This window comes from Leopardus geoffroyi, chromosome C1 (genome assembly GCF_018350155.1).
Source record: "Leopardus geoffroyi isolate Oge1 chromosome C1, O.geoffroyi_Oge1_pat1.0, whole genome shotgun sequence".
Taxonomy (NCBI): Eukaryota; Metazoa; Chordata; class Mammalia; order Carnivora; family Felidae; genus Leopardus; species Leopardus geoffroyi.
The window spans coordinates 48959567-48987432 of record NC_059328.1 but is presented as its reverse complement, the minus strand read 5'-3'; the positions used below and the strand labels follow the sequence as shown (position 1 = coordinate 48987432).

The following is a 27866-nucleotide window of genomic DNA, read 5'->3' as shown; positions in this document are numbered from 1 at the left end:
TACTATATGCTTTTTTTTTTTTTTCCTGCACAGATGGCAGAATTTTGTTGAACTGTTGAGTAAAGCTTCCTCCAATTTGCCACATGATTTGCCTAGAGGTGAGTTGGGTTATTTTGTTCCTTGAGAGACACCCGCCCCCCCCCCCTCATTTCCCAGAGCTACTCTTGACTCTCCAGCTTTGCTGTGGTGGTTTGCTTGTTGGCTTCCATCTCACTGCTCCCAGAAAAGTAAATGGCTCACCAGTGAAGAAAGGCAAGAGTCAGAATTGCCTCACTGGCTATTCTTGTAGGCCAGTTGGGTCATAAAAGGCATAGTCCTTCAGGTTTTGTTATATCATGAAACATTCTCTAGTGATAGCCCTTTAAGATAGATAAGGCACACTTATACAAGTTGACATTATTTATTAGAATTCCTAAGGGCACAACCCCTTAGGCCTAGGAATCCTTCAGCTAGGTACTTACCCTACCTGCATCTCACAAAAAAATAAATAAAATAAAATAAAATAAAGCCTATTGCAATATTTTTTGGTAAATGCTTCTAAAAAAGGGAACACAAAAAAAACATTTTTTTAGTAAAAAATAAGAGGGGCGCCTGGGTGGCTCGGTCGGTTGAGCGTCCGACTTCGGCTCAGGTCATGATCTCGCGGTCTGTGGGTTCGAGCCCCGCGTCGGGCTCTGTGCTGACAGCTCAGAGCCTGGAGCCTGTTTCAGACTCTGTGTCTCTCTCTCTCTGACCCTCCCCTGTTCATGCTCTGTCTCTCTCTGTCTCAAAAATAAATAAACGTTAAAAAAAAATTAAAAAAAAAATAAAATAAAAAATAAGAATGGAAAACAATGAAAAATCCTTTCAGGGACAATTTAATTAAATTACAGTCGATGCAATTGATAAAACTACACAGCTGTAAAATAACATGGCTGGCCTAAATACAGGAAGATTTCCAAGACATATTATTAAGTGAAATTATAAAGATGAATTTGGGCAAAATATTTAGCAATTAGCGAGTTTTAAATATGACAGGTGAAAAAATATGCATTGATATTAATCTGCTGTTGCAATTTCTCTATTTACTACATCCATCAACCATTTACTCATTACCTTTTGGATCAAAATACAAGGTACCAAAAGCTTGAAGGGATTGGGGGATTGGCTGCACAAGCATTAGGAGATTCAAAGAGCAAAAAGAGAATGGTGTGTGTAGTTATTTCTGCAACACGGTGCCGTAAACTGGGTTGCTTACAATAACGGAAATCTATTCTCTCACAGTTCTGAAGACCAAAAGTCTGAAACCAAGTAGGGCCATGCTAAAAGCTCTAGAAAAGAGTCCTTCCTTACCTCTTCCTGCTTCTGGTAGCTCCAGGTATTCCTTGGTTTATGGTTGCTTAATTCCACTCTCTGCCTCTGTCTTCACCTGGCCTTCTTCCCTCTCCGTCTCTTTCACGTCTCTGTATCTGTATCCCCCTCTCCTGTTTCATATAAAGACATCACTGTTAGTTGGATTTAGGGCTCTCCCTAATCCAGAACAACATCATCTGAACTTGATTACATAAAAAAGACTTCATTTCCAAATAAGACAACATTAATGGGCACCAGTGGTAGCTGTGTTAGGAGACACAATTCAAAACATGACAGTGGAAGTAACCCAGGTATTAGTAGCTGTAGGAAGCAGCTATCATCCTTAGGGCTAAAGGAACACAGACAAAGGGTACTAATAGCAGGATCTTGGCTAGTATCCCTACCTAGCTGATTCTAGGATCTCCGAGAGTATGCCAAGCAGCTAGAGAAAGAACTCTTGAAGGAGGTGCCACACAGCTCGTTCTTGGAACGCCACATAGTTTGAATCTCAGTCCTTCACAAATGATGCTGGTGCTTGGATTTCTGACAGAGCACCATGTGGTCAATACTGGGCCCACTGAATGGGATGTGCTGTAGCTGTTAATCTGAATTTTGAGTTTCCATAGATGATTAGTGCTGAGAATGGTGAAAAGCATGATAGCAATAGCTCTCCCTGATGCTGGACAGATATTGACTCCAAAAACAGGAAGTTAGTACTTCTACTCCTCTCACATTCCAATCTCCCTCCAAACGTCTACCATTGCTGGAATTCAGCCTAAAGCCAGTGGGCCAGGGAATCTGGGAAATGTAGTTGTAGATCCCCAGCCCACCATTATAGAAAAGAGACAAAAGGAATATGCTAGAAGACAACAGAGTGATCTCAGGTAAGGGTTCATTTTTCATGGTGAAGTCTATAACCTCAGAGAATTCACTTTTGTTGAAAAGACAAAACAAGGACATCAAAAGATAACAAATATTGGGGCGCCTGGGTGGCTCAGTCGGTTGAGTGGCCGACTTTGGCTCAGGTCATGATCTTGCGGTCTGTGAGTTCGAGCCCTGCGTCGGGCTCTGTGCTGACAGCACGGAGCCTGGAGCCTGTTTCAGATTCTGTGTCTCCCTCTCTCTGACCCCCCCACCCCCGTTTATGCTCCGTCTCTCTCTGTCTCAAAAATAAATAAATGTTAAAAAAAAAATTAAAAAAAAGATAACAAATATTTACTTTTTTTAATGTCTGTTTATTTTTGACAGAGAGGCAGACAGAGTATGAGTAGCGAAGGACAGAGAGAGAGACACATAATCTGAAGCAAGCTCCAGACTCTGAGCTGTCAGCACAGAGCCCGATGTAGGGCTTGAACTCACGAACTGAACCGTGAGATCATGACCTGAGCCAAAGTAAGACACTTAACTGACTGGCCACCTAGTCGCCCCTCAACAACAAATATTTAAACCAAACACTCTCTCTTTCTCTAATATAAGCCGGGTCATTAGATGCATCAGTTTGCTACAGTAGCTTAAACAATAGACATTTATTTTCTCGCAGTTCTGGAGACTAAAAGTTCAAAGTCAGTGTCAGCAAGCTTGGTTGTTTTGAGGCCTCTCTCTTTGGCTTGCAGATGGCCTCTTTCTCACTCTATCCTCACATGGTCTTTTCTCTGTGCGTGCACATCCCTGGTGTCTCTGTATGTGCCCAAATTTTTGTTCTTATAAGAACACCAGTTAGATTGGTATCCTCATTGTAATGGCCTGCAATTGAACTAAATCACCTCTTTAAATGGCCTGTCTCCAAATACAGTCACATTCTGAGGAACAAGGGTTTAGGACTTCAACATAAGAATTTGGGGGGACAGAATTTAACCCATAACATATGGCATAGAAAACCGTATAAAAATAAGGGTCAAAGTCACACTTTTACAACTAAATAACCACCTTATATTTGGAACTTATTTTACGTATCTTGGACCCATTTTTCTCATCTGTAAAAAGAACAGAAAATGTGAAAGAAATAAAAACCTGCCCTACTGCTCTGACAGGGCTAAGTGTGAGTCTGACAAAAGTTTTTAGGCAATGTTGCATTCTGCAGAATGACAGGACTTTGGCAATGCTATTGTGGCATTGTTGTTGTGATGGCCTGTTGCTTACTGAGAAAGTTAATGCCTTGATCTCTTCCCATTCTGTATTGCTAGAGCTATGCTGATAAGTGCTCTTAGGCCCTGGAGGTGGGGGGTGCATTTTATCTCCCATTTTTCTAGTTCCACACGTGAGTGTTATGAAAGGAAAGAAGGTACCTTTTAGGAAACTAAAGGCAGCTACTCATTTTGAGTGTGAAGAATTGTGAATTTTCTCATTCCTGGGGCCTGTTTTCATTCAAAGATTCTATAATAACCTATTAAAATGATCCATGTATATATATATATATATATGCCTTGTATCACAAACTTTATCTCATTTGGACCCACAAGTATCCTATGAACTTGTTTTTTAATGTACACATGATTATCACATAAATACTTAATATCTGTGACTTATGCTAAGATATAGAATGGACTAGTTTACAGCAGACCAAACCTGTTGGCAAGATCAACCCGAAGACTAGATAAAAGACAGAACAGTATTTCTCTGAAAGCTATTATTTGGAATTCAAATTGAATATCATATAGAAAGGAGAAGAAAAACCTTGGAAGAAGTTAAAATCATATAAAATCTTTAGAATTATTCATACAAAATGTCCAGACTTAATTATAAATAATCAGGAATGATACAAAAGAGGAAATGGATTTTTTTAAAAAACTGTAATTAATATATATAAAAAATGGATAAGATGGAGAATTTTAGCAAATAAATCTATAAAAGGAATCATATGGAATATCGAGAAGTAAAAAATATAAAAACTAAATTTTAAAAACTCAATAGATGAGTTGAACACAAGGTTGGGCATAGCTGAAGAAAGGATTAGTGAACTGGAATATAGTTTGGTAGGAAATATCCATATTGAAGCATGAAGGAGAAATGAGGATAGAACATACAAAAAAGTATGTGAGACATACAGGAAGCAGCAAAAAATCCAGTATATATGTAATGAAGTCACAGAAAGATAGGAGGAAGAGAATAGAGCTGAAGCAATATTTGAAGCAATTATGACTTAGAAATTTCCAGACTTCAAGCCACAGGTCCAAGAAATGCTATGAACTCCCATTAAGACAAATACAGAAGAGCTCAGAACACTCCAGACATGCTATGGTATGAGGTCTAAAATAGTATTTCACAAAAATGAAGTATACCCAAACCGAATCTCTTCACTATGGAGCCTGTGAGTGAGGATGAGGAAGAAAAAGCAGGAAGCACAGAGCAGGGATATAGCAAAGCTGCTAATGGGGGGGAATTGGAGGGAATGGCTGTAGCCTCAGAGGTTCATTGATCCCCTCAAACGTCTCTTGAAGACCTATCACTCAAGATAACACAGAAAAATGACTAAGAGTTTAACCTCCCTTTTATTATGGAAAAAAATAACCGCAGTAATTCCTACTTAGAACTATTTATAGTTCTAAGAAAAGCCAACTCTGTTGAGACAGTAAAGAGGTTTGGTTTATCTAAATGAAAAGTCTGGCAGCAACAAGAACGATAAGCATGGTTGGATGTAGTCATTTAAACGTTAAAATCCAAGATTTGGTTTCTTTCTGGCTCTCTGCTCTGCTGTACATGGTGCTGGCATCATCTTTAGGCTCTACCTGGTGGTGCCCCAACTACTCCAGGCACTTCTGCAGTAACAAAATAGCTATGACAGCTATGCTCATCGCATGTTCACAGCGCTCTCTTTTGGCCCATCCTTCCCAGAGGAATTTCGCTAGCTGAAAAACCGTAGTGGATGTCTCCACTAGCCTCAGACACTTAGGTTGGATTTTTACGTCCACCTTTGAATCAAGACTGTGATTAGGATAACCATGATAGTCTTCAACTAACCAGAGGCCAAGCTTGGAGTTGGAACTGGGGGTCATTCTTAGCAAACCACAGCACCAGGATGGGGGAAGAGTGGTGCCCACCAACCAAAATATTGTTGCTATCACTAGAAGGGGATAATGAAGAGAACAATCACCAGAGAAGAAATGAATGATGGAAGCCAAAATAATAATAGTAATAATAATAAATTCCAGTCACCTGCATGGTCCATGAGGCCCTTCAGTTCTGTTAATACTTAACCCACTTCTCTTCCCTTTCCATCCCACATCAACAAGACTCCCCTCTCAGCTATTGCCTGAATGCACCAAACATTCCTCCCTCCCTTGTGACCTTTTGTCTTTAAGATAGCTTTCTCCTGAAATGCTCTTTCTGCAGATATTTGCATACCTTTGTCCCTTGTTTCTCAGGACTATTTGAATGTCCCTTCAAGAGGCCTTTGGTGAATTCGCTCCCTAAAATAGCAACTGCCAAGACTTTCCAACCCCATAATTGGCTGCAGTTGTGTTTCTAGGACTTATCACTACTTGACATTATTTTACATATCTATCTGCGTGCCCTCACCACTGGAATGCGCACTCCATGAGAAGATTCTGTCCTGTTCATTGTTGTACCACAGTAAGCATTTAACAATGGCTGTTGAATGAGTGAATGCATTAGAATCCTAGACTTAACGCTACCTCTATTGTCTTAAGCAAGAAACTGAACCTCATGTTGCCTCAGTCTCCTCCTAGGTAAGATGGAGACAATTTCTACCTTGCAGGGTTATTCTTGAGATTGAGTAAGAAAACACGTGAGAAATGTCTGGCATATATTGAGATATCTGACATATATTAGTTTCCTTCTCACAAAAGTTCATTCACTAGGTCCAATGAGGCCAGAAGTCTTTATTTACATCAGTTGTTTTCTCCTGTGGCTTCACTTTAGAATTACCTAGAGAATTCTTTAGAAGTTCTGAGCTGGGTTCTCACCCCTCGAGATTCTGATTTAATTGGTCTGGTGTGCCGTCCAGACACTGGTAATTTTTAAAGCTCCCCAGGTGGTAGCATATTAGCAGCCAACACTGAAGACCACGATTTCAAGTCATTAGTGGAGGGGGGTGGGGGCAGGGAGGGCTGGCTGTGTGACTATCAGAATCCACTGGAAGCCTTGTAAAACCTGGCCCTTCCAACACCTGGAAATCTCTAGAAGCCAGCTTGGCTTATTTCCTCCAGTACAAATCATCAACTGGCAGACTAGACAGATGGTTATTATTTATCCTTCCTGCTGTGTTAGAAAAAAAAAAATTAGTTCTGCCTCGAGTTTCTCAAACCATTTTTACATGTGCAAACCATTACCTCTTTTATGCTCATAGGTATTAGAAGGGAGAACGGGAAACTTGAGAGAGACCAGGGAGACTAGCCTGTATTTTCTTCTAATGTAACTTAGAGAAGTGCAGACACCAGAGAGAAACTGGCCTGGAACAAAGACTAGGTTCTAGCTCTTATACTAAAACGGATAATGTAAAGTGCCCAGAAAATAAACAGTGCCCACATCATAATTGATGCTAAGTCTCGTTTTCTGGGGAAATGAGATTTAAGATCATATAATAATGATAACACAATAACAAATAATAATACCTTGCATGGAGCATCTTCCCGTGTTAAGTATTTTCTCTCAGTAACTTTTTTCTTTTGAATCGCCACAATATAATAATATTGTGACCGCTGGTGTCATGTCCTTTCCACAACTGACAACGTCAGGATCTGAAAGCCTGCGGTTGGTTAAGGGAAGGACCAGGTTTAGCACTCAGGTCTGACACCAAAGTTTATCTTGCCGCCCTTATGCTATGCACTGCTTCCAGAATCCTTTTAACTCTCAAACTTGATCATTCAGAGTAATTGGAACCTTTTCTCGCCGGCAGAAAACGTTTCTTCCACATACTGGGCGAAATAAGCAGGGGCCAGCGCTACTAGGTGATGATGGGTTCCCATGGCAAATTTTCAGCTGATTAAATCGGATCTGCCTCAAAGGGCTGCCTGAACTGACTATCATGATTCTCATTAAGCATCTATTAAGTCTTACTCTAGCATCTGGGTTAGGTACAGGGGAATAAAGAAATGAAGAGAAGAAATTCCTCCTCCCGTAGGACCTGAAAAGGAATTAGAGGAATAGAACTATATATTCAGTGGCTTTATTTCCTAGGCTCCAAATCAGGGCACCTGGTCCTTCATTTAGTCTAACTGAGTACTTATTCTAATGCTGGGTAATGAAGCTTCAGATATCATGAAGTCACCTTACCTTCATCAAGAGACTGAGGGAGAAGATGCGTAATGGCTCACAGGTACAATATTAAAGGTGTCACAAAAGACTTTTTCATCTGAAATGTAAGTTAATTTACATGAGCATCCCTACGTAGGTGCCGCTATTAGTTAACATTTATTGAGCACTTGCTGTGTGCCAGGAGTTTGCTTTACAGTTTCTTTTTTCTTTTTTTTATTTTTAAATATGAAACTTATTGTCAAATTGGTTTCCATACAACAGCGAGTGTTCATCCCAACGGGAGCCCTCCTCGATGCCCATCGCCCACCCCCTCCCTCCCACCCCCCATCAACCCTCAGTTTGTTCTCAGTTTTTAAGAGACTTTACAGTTTCTAGTCCATTTAATCTTCACACTAAACTCTGGGCAGCACTCTCCAGCTTTTACAGAAGTGGGGACTGAGACACAGTGGTGACAAGGAACCTGCCCAGGGCCACTCAGCTGATAGAGACAGGAGCCGGGACTCCAACCCAAGGCCAGAGCCTCCACTCTCCACCTTTCTGCGCAATGTATTGATTAAACCATTTTTGTTGAAAGTAGTGAGACCCCACTCAGGAACAACAGGTATTTGTTAATGGCCTATTTGAACAACGCACTAAACATCGAAGCTGAAGTCCCCAGAAATCTGTACTGTGTGGTCGTCGCATGGATTTGGGAAACAAATGAGTGAGTCACCCAGTGTGATGGAAGCGGCTAGTGATGAATGGATGATACACACAATAAGCCTAAGAGGATTTCAGCAGAAGAGCCTCATGTCTTTTTCCTGCATCCTAAGGAAATTTCTTCTATTCGTGAAGGCAGCAGCCTGAGCAAGTAGTATCTGGGCAGTGGAACCCCCTGGGTTAGGAATGATGTCCAAACCTCTTCCTGTACAGCACTTCTGAACACTGAAAGGAGCAAGGAAGGCAAAGGTTTTACCGGAGCCTTGAGGCACACACCTGCGTGGAGAGAGGGGCAGAAGTTCCTGCTTCTCTGTAAAGAGGCAGAACCATGGAAAGAGGGCCCTTGCCACTCTCCAAGCTGCAAAAGCCCTCCTGATTCAAGGCGGCGCTATGGGCTGTTGTCTCTGCTTATCTGAAGCAATCTGCCCAGCATCACCAGCAGCATCACTTTTACCTGGAAACTCCTATTCACCCCTCGGGTCCCCAGTTTACGTGTACCTACCTCCAAGGAGCCTTCTCATATCCTCCACTGCTCTCACTGCTACCTCAATATATGTTCAAATATTTTCGCATTTTCCTTTGTTGTGTTTCTGGTAGTTTGTAACCGAATAATAACTTGGAGCATCTGCTTCCCTTTCGTGAGCTCCATCAAGGCAGCTACCGATCTCTTTTATCTACCAGTAGATCCCTAGCACCCAACACAGTGCCAACCCCATAACAGAGCTTCAACATTCTCTTTGCCTCTGTAGGAATGTGTATGTACTAAAATGAAGAGGCCAAACTAAACCCTTCGGTTTTTTTCTTTCTTGTCCAGGAAAGAAAGCAAAAGAAACCTCTGCCACTACCATGCAGGCTGAAGTTGCTAAGATATCTCAAGGCAGAACAGAACATATGGTATGCACCTGGCTACCCAGAGCTTGGGGAAGGGCTTCAACGATCCTTGGCCCTCTATTCTCTGATGCTGGGTGGGGCCCTCCCTTCTGGGTTTTTGATTTCCACCCAACACCTTGATGTCAGTCTATCTTTGACTTTGAGACTCTCTTCCAACAGAGGAGGGAGGAAGAACTCTGAGAGTGTGGGTTGGTTCCTGTCCCAGCTGGTACGCACACAGATCTCTCTCAACACGAGGTGAAGGGCCTGCCATCTGCCCCCAAGAAACTGGACTTGTAGCATGGATACAGGTGTCCTTCCAAAGCCTGTGACCAATCCACCAACTGCCATCAAAATAAAAGATGGTTATGAGACCTATTTTAACATCTTAAAGTCCAGCTTCCAGAAACTGAGGGTGACCTTTTCCCCAGACATCGCATTTTAAAATGTAATGGGCTCTTTGATTTAAAAAAAAAAAAAAATCTGGCAAGCAGTTAAAATCCGCTTTAATATTCCCAGCACTTAGCCAAAAGAAGATGCAGACAGAATTGAAAAACAGCCTGAGTTTTTCTGTTGTTGTTGTTTTTTAAATGCCCGGATTAGAACATAATTCATCTTAAAATGACGGGAGGCCTCTTCATGCACTTCACACTTTGAAATATTTTAGAAAATAGTATCCATTTTGGCAAGCCTCTTGCCACGCAAGAAACAACAGCAAATGCTTTTCTCCTTGAGTGTTAAGTCTGTTGTGAATAAGATTATAAAAAATATACTTTGCTCTTTTATTTTGCCTCTTGTTTGAGGATTTTGCTGCATTTCTGCAATAACTGATTCTTCTCACATTCCTGTATAAGCAGCATTCACTGCCCCCATTTTTAGGGAGTGAAATTGAAGCAGAAGTTTGGTAAAGCAAATTTCCTATTTTCCCAGAGAAAATCGTTTCTTCATTCCCTTACTCATTCAGTAAACATGTCTTTAGAACCAAGTATGTGCCAAGCCACTAACAAGCCCTTGACGATCCACAAATGACTACCTCACAGACCCGGTCTCTAGAACTCTGGTAGAAGAGAGAGACACTATAACAATCACAATATCCTGGAATAAGTGCTGGGATGGATAAAGGGGCTACAAAGAATCACCCCTCAATCCACCTGGAGCTTTGGGGAAGGCTTCCCACAAGAAGTGAAATATGTGTTGGGTCTTGAAGGATGTGTAGAAGTCCAACCAATCAAGGCATGAGGGTAAGAAGGGCTTTTACAACAGAGAGAATAGTATGTATAAAACATAAAGGCATTATTTTTTTTCTGGATTTATGTGACTGGACAAAGATGAGAGAAAAAGATGCATACATAGGGCCGAAAGAAAATAAACAAGGACAAGAACTTGGATGGCCTTATGTGCCAAGTAAGGAATTTGGAATTGATCCTGATAACGTGGGACTAAAACAGTATAGGATGTGTTACTTAACTTGTTGGGTTGAGCCTAATTCGGGTCCATACAAATCCTCCCTTTCTCTGCCTTTAGTGGTCAATGAGATGGTTGAACTATCTGAAGAAATACAAAGTTATTTTAAATCAGTTTCTCAGATCCAATGACCTCTTTGAATTCTCTACAATCATCCACCAAACTCTATGCATATGTGCCTTTAGCTGGGTAGATTATCTAAAGTGTTCATCAGATTTCTAAAGTGGTCCAAGGCTCTAAAAAGTAGAGTCCTGTTTATTTACTTCATGAAAACTTTCAGCTGTTTCTTAACACTGATTTTATCAGGCAGTGGCTACCGCTTAGCCCTCTGCCATTTTCCTCCTGCCAGGCGCCAGCCTGGATTCCTGCGGTCCCCTCTCCCCTTTCCTCCCTCACCCCCTTCCTCTCCCTGGCTCCACCAGGCACTCAGAGCTTTCTGAAGAGAAATGAGCACCGGTCAGAAAAATATATATGTATATATCAAAGAGGAATTCTTTTATATTAATCTCTTAAAATTTGCTGGTTGCTGGTCATCCATATGGGCTCAATTTCAGATAGCATTCTATTATTTCAAACAAACCAATTCTTCATATTCTCCAGCAGCAGTTTAATCCATGTTTGTTAACAAACTCAAAACTTGGTTCCTTACTGCAATTTTTATTTTTTAGAGCTTTGGGATTTTCACAACTTGTATATGAGAAGTTTGAGACAAAGGTACAAAACTGGAGAAATTCAGATACTTGAAAATTGGGGGAAGCACAGATATCATACCAAAGGTAGAGGAATGATTCTATGGCAAATTAGTTAAGATTATTTGGATTGCAATTAATAGAACCAACTCTAACAACGAAATATACTGGAAGGGTAAACAAGCATATTATGCTGCCTAAGGATAGAACTGTAACAGTGTGCCCAATTCAGGGACTTGGACATCATGTCTTCCTATATTTTTTTCTCTTCTCTCTGCCATCAACTTCCTACCCTCTGTCTATCTATCCTTCTGCCTATCCATTTATCTGTCTTTCTCAACAGACCATCTTTTTTGCATTTCCAATACACTGAGTGGAAAATCTGCTGCAGTTCCTACCTCCCACACAGAATGACTCTGTTTTTCTATCTCTCTGTCTTTAGCTCTCACAAATAGTTCCCCAGTCACTGGAAAGTGTGTTTATTGGCCCATTTTGCATTATTAGATGCCTCGTCCTGCACCATGCATGTAGAAACATGGTAATTCTCTCCACAACCATGTAGATAGACAAGATGGGCAATTCCTGGAAAAGTGGGGTTGATCAGATGAAACAATAGATGCCCACTCTCTGTCTTCACGATAAGTGACAGAATGTCTTACGTGGCATGGCGGGGACTCATTTGTCTACCTGTTCTAAAGGCATCTCTATTTTGTGCAGGGCGCGGGGTTAGAACACCACAATGAGCTGGACATGACCTCTGCACCCTCCTCCTAGTTTTGTGTCTACCATTGACAGTCTGATCTTAGTAAGTCACTTCTATTCCCTGGGCTGCTGCTTCCTTTCTTAAATGAATAGGACAGACAGATCGCAGAGGTGATTTATGCTTTGTTAAAATGAGCCCAGGAGCCTAAGATCATATCAGTGTGGTTTCAATCACTTTTCATCAAGAATCTCACACTCATGATGCAGAAGTTTTCCCACCAAGAAATTATAAGCATTGCCTGAAGCCCATCCCCTCGTGTAACCCCACTAGTATAAAATAGAGTAGGATGTCATGAAATGTCTCAGTTACAAAAACCTTTGTTTTGTGTAAATCAGAAATGTAAACTGAATGAAAGTCATGATTTCACTCTTCTCTTGAAACATACACACACACACGCACTCAACATAGTAGTTTATATCCAGCAAGAATTGGCAGATATGGTCCTATGGCACTGAGGATTTGAAACACATCCTCTAGCTTTACAAAGCCAGACCTTGCAATAAATCTTGCTAGCTGTGTGGCCTCATCTTTGGCCAAGAGACTGGAGGAGCTCTTTGTGGTGAATGTATTGCCAGTGAGATGCCTGTGTTGTTTTGGTAGAAAATTCCAGAAGAGGAGCTGCAACCAGAAAACCCTCCTGCTGAGATTTCAGCCCCCAAAGATCCCCTGAAAGCTTTGAAGGTCAGGCCAATCTCACAGCCTTTCGTGACTCCAATGATGAAGAACGAGCCTGAAGAATATGAGACATGGATTGACAGGTTCAGGAAGCTGGAAAATGCCCTCTACCTGTGTGACCTGACTAATATAGGTGAAGTGGGACGCTTACAGTGGATACACCTTTCTATTTGTGTTCTAGTCTGGAAGTGGACACCTCCTTCTCTCTCACTTCTTACCAAGTACAGTTTGTATAGAAACCACGTGCACTGGCACTGGGGTCACAAGCAGGAAATACAAAGATGAATCAGAATCAGACGTGAATCACTCACCAGTTTGCTTACAGTTTCTTGTGTCTTTGATCCTCCTCCATTAACTACTGGAGTCCAACCCATAATCCAATCTTGTAAACTCCTGACTGAAACCTTCAGCGTGCCCACTGGCAGGCTGAACTCCAAACTCCTTAGCAAGGCAAAAGCTGGTTCTGTCCACCTGACCAGTCTCTTCTCCTTCAACTCATTATTCTCTCAGCATATCCTACCCTGTCATAATGAAGAACCTGTCTTCCTCAAACACACTATGCTTTCCCCTGTGGCTGCTCTTTCTCTAACCCTATGCCCAGGCAGTCTGAGCTGTCCACCTCTCTTCTTCCTACCTTACCCACTGCCAACTCCTCATCTTGTTCGCCTGGCTAGCTCATGCCTAACCTAAACATGTTTTATGTTAGAACTCAGGTTTACTCCTCTGAGACTCCCGGGATTTCCCCAAGAAAGATCTAGGCCAACCTTTATCTGGCCTCCTAGACTTCTTTAACAACCATTATCCTGTTTGATATATTGTATTTTTTTTTATCTGGAGACTTACTACAATATCACCAGTAGACTATATTTTTTTAGCTCTAGTACCTTGCATAATTCTATTCAACTTTTTAATTTTTTTAAATGTTTATTTATTTTTGAGAGACAGAGCACGAGTGGGGCAGGGGCAGAGAGAGGGAGACACAGAATCTGAAGCAGGGTCCAGGCTTTGAGCTGTCAGCACAGAGCCCGACGAAGGGCTCAAACCCCGCAAAATGCAAGATCATGACATGAGCTGAAGCCGGACACTGAACCAACTGAGCCACCCAGGCACCCTTATTCAACTTTTTTTTTTTTTTGAGGGAACAAATAAATGAATGTAACTACATAAATAAATCCAAGATGGAAGGTGATAAATACCATTACAGTGTGCTATGTCGGCATTCAGAGAAAGGCGAATTCCTTCCTAGTGAGGTGATCTGGGAAGGTTATGCTAGTGTGAAATTAACCGTTAAGGATAAAGCACAGTTTACGTACAAAGGAGTGAAATAGACTTTTCTGGCAAAAGTGCGAGTTACCCAAGCAAAGCGTTATGTGTGAAGCTCAGTGTCAGAAGTTTGGTTTGGAAAAAAGACAAGGGCTATTAAGGAGAATGTTACATGATAAAGGTAGAAAATATAAGATTCTAGCTCCAAGAAGATCTTAGACGCCAGACCAAGGAATTTGGATTTAGATCAAAGGGAATGAATAGCACTGAGAGTTTCTAAGCAGAGAACTGGTATGATGAAGTCGTATCTCAGAAAGACCCTCAATGGCTACGTGCAGATTTGAGGAGAAACTGAAAGCAGGGAAAGGAGAAAGGAGGCTATTGCAATGTCCTAGTGAAAATGAAGGCCAGGTCAAGGTCAGAAGCCTGGAGAATGGAAAAGAGGGAGCAGATAGAAAAGCACCTGGACTGAAATCATTGTACTTAATTACATTCTGTGTTCATGATGAGTTAGCGTATTATATGTGGAGCCTAAAGATACGGAGCTCAGGGGCGCCTGGCTGGCTCAGTCGGTTGAGCGTCCGACATCAGCTCAGGTCATGATCTCACAGTTTGTGAGTTTGAGCCCCACATCGGGCTCTGTGCTGACACCTCGGAGCCTGGAGCCTGCTTCAGATCCTGTGTCTCCCTCTCTCTCTGCCCCTTCCCTGCTCATACTCTGTCTCTCTCTGTCTCTCAAAAATGAACAAACGTTAAAAAAAAATTTAAAAAAAAAGATATGGAGCTCAGAGAAGTAGAGAGCAGAACGGCGGTTGCCAGGCAAAATGGGAGATGTTGATCAAAGGGTACACACTTTGAGTTATAAGATGAATGAGTTCCAAGGATTTGATGTTCTGCATGAGGACTCTAGCTAACAATGCTGTATTGTATACTTGAGAGTTGCTGTGAGAGTAGAGCTTTAATATGCTTACCACCACAGTAACAACCACAATAAAATGGTAATTGTATGTGATAAAGGATATGTTAACTGACCTTAAGGTGGTAAATATTTCCCAATAGATACATGTATCACATCATCATATTTTACACTTTAAATTTATACAATGGTAGGGGCGCCTGGGTGGCTCAGTCGGTTAAACGTCCGACTTTGGCTCAGGTCATGATCTCGCAGTCTGTGAGTTCGAGCCCTGAGTCAGGCTCTGTGCTGACACCTCAGAGCCTGGAGCTCAGATTCTGTGCCTCCTTCTCTCTCTGCTCCTCCCCCGTTCATGCTCTGTCTCTCTCTGTCTCAAAAATAAATAAACGTTAAAAAAAATTAAACTTATACAATGGTATATGTCAATTATATCTCAACAAAAGAAATAGCAGATGCATTAGTACTCTCTAGAAGTAATCGTGTAACAGTAGCAATGCGTGTATTTTCATTCACTGTGTGTTCTTGTTTCATTTTGTTTTGAATTTCCAAATCACTTAACTCTAGACCACATAAAGTATAATTACCATATAATACCCAAGGACTTCAAACAATTCTACCAAAGAGAGGAGGAGAAAAAAAAATTTAATGAAAAACTAATCTAGCTGAATTAGAAAATCGTTTATTAAACATGTGTTATCAGCCCAGCACTTTGTTAGAGGCTGAACCAGAAGGAAAACCAGAAAGGATAAGACATGGTATCTGGGGACACCTCAGTGGCTCAGTAGGTTAAGTGTCCAACTTCGGCTTCGGTTACAATCTCACAGTTTTTGAGTTCTAGCCCTGCATCAGGCTCTGTGCCGACACCTCAGAACCTGGAGCCTGCTTCTGATTCTGTGTCTCCCTCTTTCTCTGCTCTTCCTCCAGCCTCTCTCTCTCCCTCTCTCTCAAAAATAAATAAACATTAAAAAAAAAAAAAAGACATGGTCTCTGGCCTCAAGGAGCTTTTAGGTCTGACACCAAGACTAAGAGTAGTTAAATGCTGAAAAAAAAAAAAAACATTTTAAAGGACAACATATAGTAAAGCATCATAATTGAAGACACAAGAGTTAGAGTCCAAGGAAAAGAGAGAAGAAATGAAAAGAAGCTCATCATCTAATGTGAGCTAAGCATTCAGAGAGGGTTCCATGGAAGAGAGAGCTTGAGTGAGCCTCCCAGAGAGAGAAGCTTTAGATAACTGGGGAGGATGCTCTGAGTTGAAACCATCTTCCACAAAGCTTAGAAGATTTCTATTGGATTGGATAGTGAAGTTGAAACCCTACTGTGAATCCCAAGTCCTAGGACAATCCTCTACCCAGTGTCCACCAAAGGTTCAACCAGAGCAGAGCACAAGAAAAGCTAAGATGGATAATTTACAGATGATACTGGAGAAAAGGAGATTAAAAGGCTACTGAAAGGGTGCCTGGGTGGCTCAGCTAGTTAAGCTCTTGACTTCAGCTCAGGTCATGATCTCATGGTCGGTGAGATCAAGTCCCGCATTGGGCTCTGTGCTGACAGTGTGGAGCCTGCTTGGGATTCTGTCTCCCTCTCTCTCTGCCCCTCCCCTGCTTGCTCTCTATCTCTCTCTCAAAATAAATAAAAATACATTTTTTTTTAAAAAGCCATTACTGAAGTAATCATGAGCCTAGGTATTCATAACTAGAGTGGTGATGGGGTTACAAACAAAAATAAACAAACAAAAAAACATCAGGTGGAGAGAGAAGATATTTCTAAAGAAACAAATGCTAAGTTGCAGTGATGGATGATGGATCATAAACTCGGTTGCTAAATGACTCCCCAATGGCTGGGACCTTTCTCATACTTCTGAACTCTTCTGAGGAAAAACAGAGTTTTGTTGACTTTGGAGGCAGACTCCAGCAGATTTGAAATGCCTCTCTCATGGCCTCTTCACTATTTATGCCTGTTTTCTCTGTTTCTATGAAATTCATTAGTTCCTTGTCAGCCAGGGAATGTGTCAGCCTGATCTGGGAACATCTAAAACTATCTTTAATGAGGAAAGAGGATTAACTGAGGTCATTTCATTGGTTTATTAACCACAGTATTTAGCTGACCACCACAGCCTCAATCTAGACACTGAGCGGATGATACCTACTTTGCCTATTGATGAATCAGTGTTCTTTATTATGTGCAAGGAAATATGTAGGCCAGGGTGTTCTTCATTCAGGGTGAAGACAGACCATCCATCATCAAATTAGTGTTTCTGGGAACCTACTTTGTGCTTATTTTCTAACAGGGGTTGTCAAGAAAATATCCTTGAAGAGGAAGAATAAGAAATGACTGTGAATAACTGGTCGTGTTTTCTAAAGGAAAAAGGGTGGTTGGGATAAATGTTTGAGTGAATGGTAGATTTGGAATTTTCCCAATGAACTGAAGTCTAGATAGAAAACGTTTTCACGTTCAAGGAGGCAGAATGCAATGAGAGACCTCAAGGACATTCTTTGCATGAGTCTGGACTTTGCACGCACTGAATCACTAACTCCTCACATCAACCACATGCTGAAGGCATTAATGTCCTTATTTGCCGAGGAAAAAGCCAACCTCAAAGTGGTAAAAGAATAGCCAGTGGGGAGTTGAGCCATAATTCAAACCCAGTTCTATTGGACTTCCCACTACACTAAACTCCCATGACACACCAGAAAGAACATGACGTTTTGCTTGTTGCTTTGTTGGTTGTTTCTTTGTTTGTTTTTACCAGAAGACTTAGATTCAACTCCAGATTTTACTAGTTGCTGAGCCCTGAACGCCAGTATGTATATATGTATCCTCTGAGCCTGTTTCTTTATCTATAAACTAAGACTGTTAATAATAAAACATACCTCGGGGCGCCTGGGTGACTCAGTCGGTTGACCGTCTGACTTCACCTCAGGTCATGATCTCACAGTTCATGAGTTTGAGCCCTGCGTCGGGCTCTGTGCTGACAGCTCAGGACCTGGAGCCTGCTTCGGATTCTGTGTCTCCCTCTCTCTCTGCTCCTCCCCTGCTCACACTCTATTTCTCTCTCAGAAATAAATAATGATTTTTAAAAATTTTTAAAAATAAAATAAAATAATAAAACATACCTCCCCAGATTTGAGAAAGGATCAAACTACATTTGAGAGTTCTTTGTAAACTGTAGAATAAAGTAGATGTTAAAGGAAGTATTATTTCTTTTATTTTGGTTCTGGTGGGACAAGAACAGGTTTTCAACCCTAAGATAGATTGTAAGGGTTATTTTATGCAGCTGTCCTAGGCATCCCCTAATGACAGTAAATTAGACAGATACAAATTTCAGTCAATGGACTCTTGTTTGACACTAGGAATCTTCTACCAATGGTAAAGCTCAGAAGATAGCAGAAAATGTCCCCATGCACACCAGTGGTGATTTCTAGATGTATTTTTTAACATTACTTTAAAAAAATTTTTTTTTAACATTTACTCATTTTTGAGAGTGAGAGAGACAGAGCATGAGCAGGGGAGGGGCAGAGAGAGAGGGAGACTCAGAATCCGAAGCAGGCTCCAGGCTCCGAGCTGTCAGCACAGGGCCCAACGCAGGGCTTGAACTCACGAACTGTGAGATCATGACCTGAGCTGAAGTCAGACGCTTAACCGACTGAGCCACCCAGGCACCCCTTAACATTACTTTTAATTTGTGATTAAAATATAAACTAAATTGTGTATTTTTAAAAATTTTTTATTAAGATACATTCTTATGTATTTTAAATAATGTTGATGATATAACTATTATAATCATCTTATAATTCTTGCATTAATGAGTGATTAATAGTTCTGGGCACCGTTCTAAGCTTTCATTATTTTACTGGTTTTTATACAATGTAATTATCCCTATTTTAAAGTTGAGGAAACTGAGGCTCAAAAAGTTAAAATACCTTCCCCGGCCAGACACTTATTCCAAAGTCCATGACTAATAATTCCAGAGGCAGAATATGAGGAAATGTCTTGAGGGATCCAACCTAGACCAGACCAAGAACAGCCACCCAATCCAGAGAACTGCAAAGATGCAATTGGCCAACTCAAAGAAAATTATTTCTGCCAAGATCAACATTCTAATAGAAGAGATAGACAATAAACAAATGGAGAGAGGATGGGACAGGACAGGACAGAACCAAACAGAACGAATAGAATAAATCACATTAGGACCTGTCTATAGTCCACTGCTAAGAAGACCCATCAGGGAGCAGTTCAGAGGAAAGCATCATGCTCAGTGGTCTTTGCTCATTTAAATATAAATAATACTTGGGGCGCCTGGGTGGCTCAGTGGGTTGAGAGTCAGGCTTCAGCTCAGGTCATGATCTCACGGTCCATGAGTTCGAGCCCCATGTCGGGCTCTGTGCTGACAGCTCAGAGCCTGAAGCCTGCTTTGGATTTTGTGTCCCCCCACCCGTCTCTGTCCCTCCCCTGCTCATGCTCTCTTTCTCTCTTAAAAATAATAAACATTAAAAAAAATACATATGAATACTACTTGACAGCTTCAACAGAGATAACAGGTATCCAGTAGACACAAATTCTAATGGGCTGGTAGTGATGTTTACAACATGACCCGGGGACCATCTCTGGCCTCTTTGAGAAAGAATCCACAATCGCTACCACAGCCCACACCAGTATAGAAGAGTAGAAGAACAACATGCATGAGATGCATCTTTAATCCCTATAAAAGATATTTAAAAGCTTTTCTTGACACCAGTGGTGTAGATCCCCCAAATTCAAGGAACATATTTAGGAAACAATCTGAGCCTCACTTAAAATAATCTCTTCTTCCTTACTCTATTATGTAGTGTAGTGGTTAAATGCATGGTTTCAAGCAACCCTGGGCAAGTGACTTACCATCTCTATGCCTCAGTTTCTTCTTCTGTAAAATGGGCTGTTGTGAGCATTAAATGAATTGTTACTGGTAAAATGTTTGGAGGAGTGCCTGAAACATGATAAATGTATGTGTGTGTGTGTGTGTGTGTGTGCGCGCATGCGTGTGCATGTGTGTGATTATTGTTATTGTTGCATTCTAGTTAATTTTTTGCATATCTGACTGTCTCAACTGGATCTCCCTGAGGTAAAAGGTCACTTCTCTAAATCTTCTATATTCCCAAGTGCATATCTGTATCTGACATATATGAGCTCACAATTAGGAGCTCATAAGTGAGTTCTTGATCTTTGCTGATGCTCTGTTCTACCTTTAAAACTCCTCTCTGCAACCACCAACATCCACCTACCCTTAACATGGAAAGCACCTTGGCATTGATACATATAACACGTAAGTACCAGAGCACATCCTGTGATGATAAGCACTACCATCTCAACTATACAGATTTAGACTCTGAGCCTTGAGAAACGTGATGCTTTACCTGTAATCACACAGCAAGCTGGAGGGAGTCACAGCAAATACATTTCCAGAAAAGCATAAAAATGGGCTGTTTGAAACCTGCCTGTTTAGGAACGTGTTTGGCTACTTCCATAAGATAAAAATAAACCAGAAAAATTAGAAATCGATTTTCGCAGGCACTCCACTTGTTTTAAAAATTGGCTTTTAAAGTGTTATGGCCCCAAAGAACAAGCTTAAATTGCTTTAGGAAGCCTAAAGTGTCAAAATATTAGCATTTTGTTTTTACACGGAAGTCATTTGAGCTAATAGATTTGTTTTCTCTTTTTTGTTTTTTCTTTCTTCTTTTTAAAACCTACCACCCACCCAACCCAATCGCAGGAGTCCTGGAAAAGGAACGGGCCAGACGCCTCATTCACAACTACAATCTCATTTACAACCTGTCCCTGAGCCCTCGGAAAATCGACCAAGCCTTGAGGAGATTCCGTGCGGGAGAAAATATGCTCTTGGAGCCAGCACTCCAGTACTTAAAGGAGCTATGATAACAAACCCATATTGTGAGAACAGATGTTTCCTTTTTCTTCCTTTCTACCCAGACACTTGTTTCTTCCCAGCCCATGCATAGTGGTGGAGACACTGTCACAGAGTCAAGGCCAATGCAGCAACTGAAGATGCTTTGGACTTGGGCTTCATTTCTAGCTATGATACTCCCTGATAGGCAGCTCAGAGTGACCCGAGAAAACCAGGTTTCCTCTCCTGAGGTGGCAAGAACCCAATTTCTTAAAACCCCCTTTTATTCCAATAACGCTCCTTATGAACATTACACGATTTTTTTTTCTACCTTGCCGAGGAAACTTTGCTTTTGCAAACCCTACAATTCCATAGAGTAAAAAATATGCTAGATATTGTTGTGAACTCCCTCAAATGCCTGTCACATAAGAGACCTAACTATATCATTTTTGGATGTGTGATCCGCCTCTAGTCACTGTTCTAGGAAGGATTTCCACATTATAAGAAAAAATAAAATTATTAACAATATGTTAATACTAAGGGTAGGAGCAGAATTCCAAGCAAGGTTTTCTGAACAAGTGAGATATTTTCTCTAGTACAAAAGTAGATGCTGTTACACTGTCCTTTTCCCAGAGTATAGGATAGAAGTTTCAATGAGTGACAAAGGGTTCTGAACTAAGTAACATCTTTGCTCCCTCTGGCAGGAAAATCAAGCAAAAGTTTCCACCAGTCCCCATAGTTCTTCTGTCTAACTTTGCACCTCCCCCAGGACACACACACACATCACACCACACAGGTAGCATGAGCTCACCGAAGGAATGCTAGCCTAGGACTTCAGAGACAAATGTGTTCCCAGAACCATCATTAACGTTGCGTGACCTGGATTCTGGTTTTCAAAACTGTGCAGGAGACAGGATGCAGGAGTTAGGTCAAGGGGAAAAGTAAAAAAGATCCCTGAGTATCCCTTTTTATCCGTTTTATACAGGGCGGGGGTGGGGGGAATGTCTCATAAAGTCTTACAAACAAGATCTTAAGAATAAAATAGTTTTGATTCACTAACATAAATGATCTCTAAGGGCTTCAAGTGTGAGCTTGCTTTAGTTTTTACAATCCTTGAGTAACCTCCAAAAATGCCTCTTAAAGCAGACTGGACCACCTCTCTAACATTCTAGAACCCTTGGACCCACTAGCCTTTTAGGTCAGAGAAGTAAGCAAACAAACATGGCTTTCTCAGACTACCAAAATGCCAAATGAGGAAAGTTAGAATATTAGATCAGACAATTCAGTATACGTTGGGCAGCTAATGTGTGCTGGGACCTGGAAATATTTTGTTTCATCCATCGCTGACAACTCAATATGGCAGGTTTTACAACTCCATTTCACAGATGAAGAGAGAGAGGCTCAAAGAAGTAAAGGGTAGAAGAGTTATTGAGACTGCTTGCCTGTTGATAATTGGCCAGAGGGATAGAGCCTTCTGGAGAACACTAAGAATGCCCTTTCCACTCTACATCTCTGTGGGGAAATGAACTGGAGAGAGGGCTGGATGAAGGGAGGCCCTAAACATGAGGGCAGGATTATTAGACTCAATCGTGGGGTCCTGAAGAGCAGTGATCCTGCCCTACCCAATTCTTTGTGTGTGACATCTAGACTAGCTCCTCAGGAATAGCCTCAGCACCCAGCAACTCACACAGCTGGAGGGGACTCCGTGGACCTGGAATGCAGCAGAAAGGTGCCCCAGGGCTATGTGCATACCTTGTACTCCTGTAGAGCTCACTGACGGAATGCTTCTATAAGTGGGTAGCAATGGCCAGATCTGGATCCACAATCACCCCACCGCCACTACCCACCCTTCAACAGAGAGCAGAAAAAGAATAGGCTTTAAATCAGCCAAAATCCATCTCCGTCACTTAGTAGGTGGTAGCTTTAGAAAGTTTTTAATCTCCCTGAGCTTCAGTTCCTTCAACTGTAAAACAGGAATAATAAAAACACTGAGTGTTTCACAGAAGTGTTATAAACGCTGAGAGTCATGTCATTTGGACAGTTCCTTGCACGCAGTAGAGATGGACCTTTCTTACATCCCTTCCCTTAGCTGCTGAGCATCAGGATGCTTGAACAACCGACTCTGTGACATGACACAGGGACATAACGTTACCCCTATAGCAAAAACAAATTTTGAGATACATCTGCCTTCTAGAACCAGGGGACAATTGTTTCTGGATCATCTCCTGTCTGGAATTGTCCACTACTTTACCCCAAGGTGTGTGTGTGTGTGTGTGTGTGCGCACGTGCGCGAATTTGCAAGACTTCCACTTTGCAAAAGCAAATACTCACTAGGTTTTCTCGGAGTAAACATTAAAAGAAGCAAAATTCAACTCAATTCATAGAGAAAAGTTAAGATATCAAGGTGACAGTGTGACAGCAGATGTCAAATGAGGCCTTGCCATGAGGCAAACCATTGAACACAAACAGGAAAATGCTATGAGGTCATTATGTGTTAGAATATTGGTTTGACCTCTGTGCTAGGACTTCCCCATGGTTTACTTATGGAAAATCTGTTACCTTTCTCTCTTTTTTCCCCCTTAAGGTCAGTGATGTTTTGTATATTCCCTGTGACTGTGAACTTCTAACCCTGGGTAGAGAAACTCTGCTGTCTGTGGTCTTGACCAGCTTTCTCTAGCAGAACCTTTCTACATGGGTGTCTGTGTGCAGTGGCCTGGTTTAAACTCCAGTATGCCCTGGAGAGACTCTAGGTCAACTGTATCTGCCCCAACTGTCTGAAAGCCTTAGCTTCTAAAATGGGTCACTGAAGACACGATAGAAGCTGAATCTCACCAGTTGGACAGATTCCTTCACAGATGTGTGACCCTGAGCAATTCACTATCTCCCTCACAGAGTCATTCGTGTTAAAGGAGATAATGGTACAAATTGCCCAGCTCTGTATCTGTCACGTAGACATGCTCCGTAAGGGAAAACTGGCTTCCTATCTTATTCTTATACAGTATTTCCATTTACCCCATTCAATGGACCAACCCATTAAATTCCTTTTCCAAGTACAGACCACTTCCAAGCCAACAGGTGGCTCCCTGATTGTGTGGTCCTGGAAGGCAGAGACCGTGCCCTACACATTCTTATTCTTGATTCTTCCACCTGCCCTGACTCCTCATAGTAACCTAACTATGCTGGCATTACTACTATGCCCATTGTGCAGATAAGAAACTGAGACTCATGGTGGTAAAAGGTGCTTTCCTAAGGACCAACAGCTAGTGAGTGACTGAGTCAGGGTTAGAATCCAGTGCACAACTTCAAGCCCAACAGTGCCTTGCAGGTCACCATTAGAGCGAATTTTCTCTAGTATGTGTGGTCTGTCTCCCCAGCAAGTCTGGAGGTCACTTCCAGAAAGGGCTAAGGTCTTCCTCACCTTCGTCTCCAGCACAGAACCCAGATTCACCCCCAGGTGGGCACCTGGAAAACATTTGTAGAATGGAGCCCCCGCATGAAACGTTTGAAGCCCTGGGGCTTTCTGCCCTCTTCCAGCTCTGCCAGCTTCATCACTGCCTTTTGGGGACTGAAATGAAGGGTGTTTTCAGGACTCTTGGCATCCTGTGTTCACACAAGCAGAAACACAACTGTATAGATCACGCAATCCAAAGAGTTTGCTAAGTGCTAGCTGACTCTTCAGAGGAATTTCCCAAGATCATTAAAAGAAACAATACGGGGTTTGATATTCTAATTGGGATCAGCAACTGGACGGCTTTGGAGCTGGCCAGAGAACTGTGAAGCTCTGCAAACAAATGCTGGCCTTTCTTCTCTTTCTCTCCTTGCCTCCCCCTTCGTTAGAGCCTCTCAGCTACAGTTCCAACGCTCCTTAGCAACAAAGGCCGGGGTTCCCAGAGCTGGGGGGCCTCAGGAATGCCAGCCACTCCTCTCATTAGCATTCAGGGCCCCTCATCTGCCTGCACAGTTAGCTGTGGGACCATGCAAAAGGCAGTGGCTTGGGGGAGGCCCAGCATTTAGCGTGGCTTGTTGGGAAATGGGAAACCTCCACAAAGAGTTTCCAAACAAAAGGCATCAATATTATTTGTGGAGCCATCAGACTGCCTGGAGCACAATATGGCTCTGGCTCAGCCACATGCTTTCTCTCCAGGTTCTGTGCGAAGGCTTGGTGGGGACTTCCTAGACACAACATGGCCCTGAATGCCAATGCATTGGAAGGTCTCCCTCCTCCTCCCCTGTCTGCTGTCCAGTCTCTCCTCGGACTCAGTTTATCCAGGTTGGGCAATGGGTAGACTCTTAACTGGCAGTGAGAGTGCCCAGAGGAGGGGAGTTGATGGAGGATAAATGGTCAGATGGTAGGACAATTCCAAACAGATGGTGCCGCTAGGAATGCTTTCCAGACAAATTCACAAGCAGATTGAGCTCTGACGAAGACTTAGCCGTTGGAGAACAGTTGGTGCCTTGTACCAAGCCCTTTCTCAAAACACACATCCTGCTCTCCCATACAATCTTGAACAGTTCCATGAGGGAACCCCTACCCAGGTCCTGTCTCACTGGAATTCCAAAGTACTGATCAATAGGCCAATCGCTGGAAGATTCCAACCAGCAAAACTATTTCTCAACATTCTCATGTTGTCTCTGAGCAGAGTTTCTTTCAGACTCCTTACGTTTGAACACCTCCAGGGATGTGGACCTCACTACTTTTCATCTCTAAGACAATTCCTGCTCCAAAAAGCTCCAATTTGTTCATCTAAAATTGGTCTCCACTTTAGGCTCCTTTCTACCCTCCCTTGTGGCCAAAGAGGATGTAAAGTTTGATCAGTCAATGCAACAACACCTGCACTAACCCTATGCCTGGCTCTTCTAGGCATCAGGGATTTAAAAACAAACCCAAAAACAAACAAAAAAGGGAAAGATAGAAAGAAAGAATCTCTCTTCCAGACCTGATTCGAGTTGGGGAGAGAGCTCAGGAAGGTGCCCTTACTTACAAAACTTCCCAGGGGTGCCTGGGTGGCTCAGTTGGTTAAGGATCTGACTTCGGTTCAGGTCATGATCTTGCAGTCCATGAGTTTGAGCCCCACGTCAGACTCTGTGCTGACAGCTTGAAACCTGGATCCTGCTTCAGATTCTGTGCGTCCTTCTCTCTCTGCCCCTCCCCCATTAGTGCTCTGTTTCTCTCTCTCAAAAAATAAATAAACATTAAAATATTTTTTAAAAACTTTCCACAATCATACACTGACTTACACTCTCCATTTTTACTTTCCAATGTGTGTACCTCTGAATAAACAGCCCATCCCATATAAGCCATCTCAATCTCGGAATATCCCCACCAGCTGCCCTCGGTTAGCAACATTTCTTATTCCTTACTCAACCATGGAACCACCTGCCCTCATATTCAGCATGTGACAGAGAGAGCAAAGAAACAGAAAGGCAGGTAAGAGAGATGTTCTGTTCCCCTTTGGGTCCAGAAGTAGAGTGAGGAATTGGGCAAGTTATAGATAGGTGGATTTGCCTCAACCCGGGAAAAGACATGCTAATAATCAGAACTGATAAACAATAAAGTAGGCTGCTTTCTTTTACTTTTTATTTTTTTTAACGTTTACTTATTCTTGAGAGAGAGAGAGAGAGAGAGAGACAGGCAGAGTGTGAGAGAGAGGGAGACACAGAATCCGAGCAGGCTCCAGGCTCTGAGCTGTCAGCACAGAGCCCGACGCGGGGCTTGAACTCAGGAACTGTGAGATCATGACCTGAGTTGAAGTCGGATGCTTAGCCAACTGAGCCACCCAAGCACCCCATAAAGTAGGCTTCTTTCTAATTCAGTAGCTTTCTGTCCTCAAAATCACTAGAGATGGATGAAAATGTGTCAGTGATGGTAAAGGTGAGTAGTTCCTTTCCAGTATAGAACAACATGAATGACAGAATATCTGGGTTATGAAACATGTCAAGGTTTGCCAGATCTTGGCCACCTTATCCCAACGGCAGAAAAGGTGAGAGAAGGCATCCCTATCCCTAAACTGAATTACTCTCCTCTGCTCTTTTGTAACCATCATCACACTTGTAATTACATCAACATTTCCCTTAGTTTCCTTAGTTGACCTGCGGTCCAGAAGGCCTGGTCTAATCAGATGCCTGTTATTTCTCAAGCAGACCTAAAACAAAGTCCTACACACAGTGGGAGCTTCCAGAGCCTGAGATCCAGTCTGCACCCTGCCTTTTGAAGACATATTTGGGGTTCATTATTCCCCCACCTGCTGGAGCAAATGATTTCTGACCAGGTCAACTGTGATGTCCTGTGCAGTGTCTAAGGCATGTTTCCGGATAAACCCTCTATCCTGAGGGGAAAAAATACAAGAATCAGCCAAGGATGGAGGGAAATTCAAGAAGAATGGTGAGCATTTTGCAGATGAAGATGCTGAGATTCAGAGAAATTCTGTAGTTTTGCTAAATGTGGAAGAGGAGTTGGAGACAGACATAAGAACTTGCCTTCCCTTACACAGCTCTTAGTGGCCACTCCTTGCTAGACCTGCCAGTTCCACTCCATCCCGGCTTATTATCCACTTGCCAGCAGTAAGTGTGCCCCCATCCCAAGAGCAAGATTGGCAGGGTGCAAGAAACTGTGTTCCCACACACTGGGAGGGCTTGGGATTTGTGTCCTGCCAAGGTTCAGTGAACCCAGAGGAAGGGGAAGGGAACTCTCAGTACTGATACACGCTATGAGCCAGGTACTATAATCTCACCCGATACTCATGACAGCCTTAGGAGGTGGGGATTACTTCCACTTAGGAGTGAAAAGCTGATACTCAGAGGCTCAGAGGCTCAGCAAAAGAGTGGTAGAGTCAAAATTTAACACAGACCTTCCCAGCTCCAAGACCTGCGAAGACCTCCACCCTGGAGGAGGGCTTCCTTCTGGGCTTCTAATTCCCCTGGGTCTCTTGTGTCTAAGGAGGGAAAAGAGGAACTCAGACCTGTATAGTTCTCTCTTTTTTATTTAACAAGTATTTGCTGAGCATGTACAATGGGCAGGCCTCAGTAAACAGTTTGAGTGAATTTCCCAAAATCCTAGACTTCCTAGGAAATGCCCTTGCCCAAATACCACTAACCTGGACATCC

At 42.3% G+C, this 27866-nt stretch overlaps 1 protein-coding gene across 2 annotated transcripts in view; it reads left to right on the top strand.

Moving 5' to 3' along the window:
* The window catches only part of CC1H1orf87 (chromosome C1 C1orf87 homolog), an 80634-nt gene extending 59559 nt beyond the window's left edge, over positions 1–21075 (top strand). Inside the window, exons 9-12 of one of the 2 annotated variants that reach the window (XM_045477604.1) lie at positions 34–98; positions 9059–9138; positions 12631–12838; positions 20634–21075. In XM_045477604.1, the coding sequence (XP_045333560.1) occupies positions 34–98; positions 9059–9138; positions 12631–12838; positions 20634–20794 (514 nt within the window). In that variant the 3' untranslated portion in view covers positions 20795–21075. The remainder of the gene's footprint in view (positions 1–33; positions 99–9058; positions 9139–12630; positions 12839–20633) is intronic. The other variant, XM_045477605.1, reaches the window with a different exon arrangement.
* The last annotated feature ends 6791 nt before the right edge of the window (positions 21076–27866 follow it).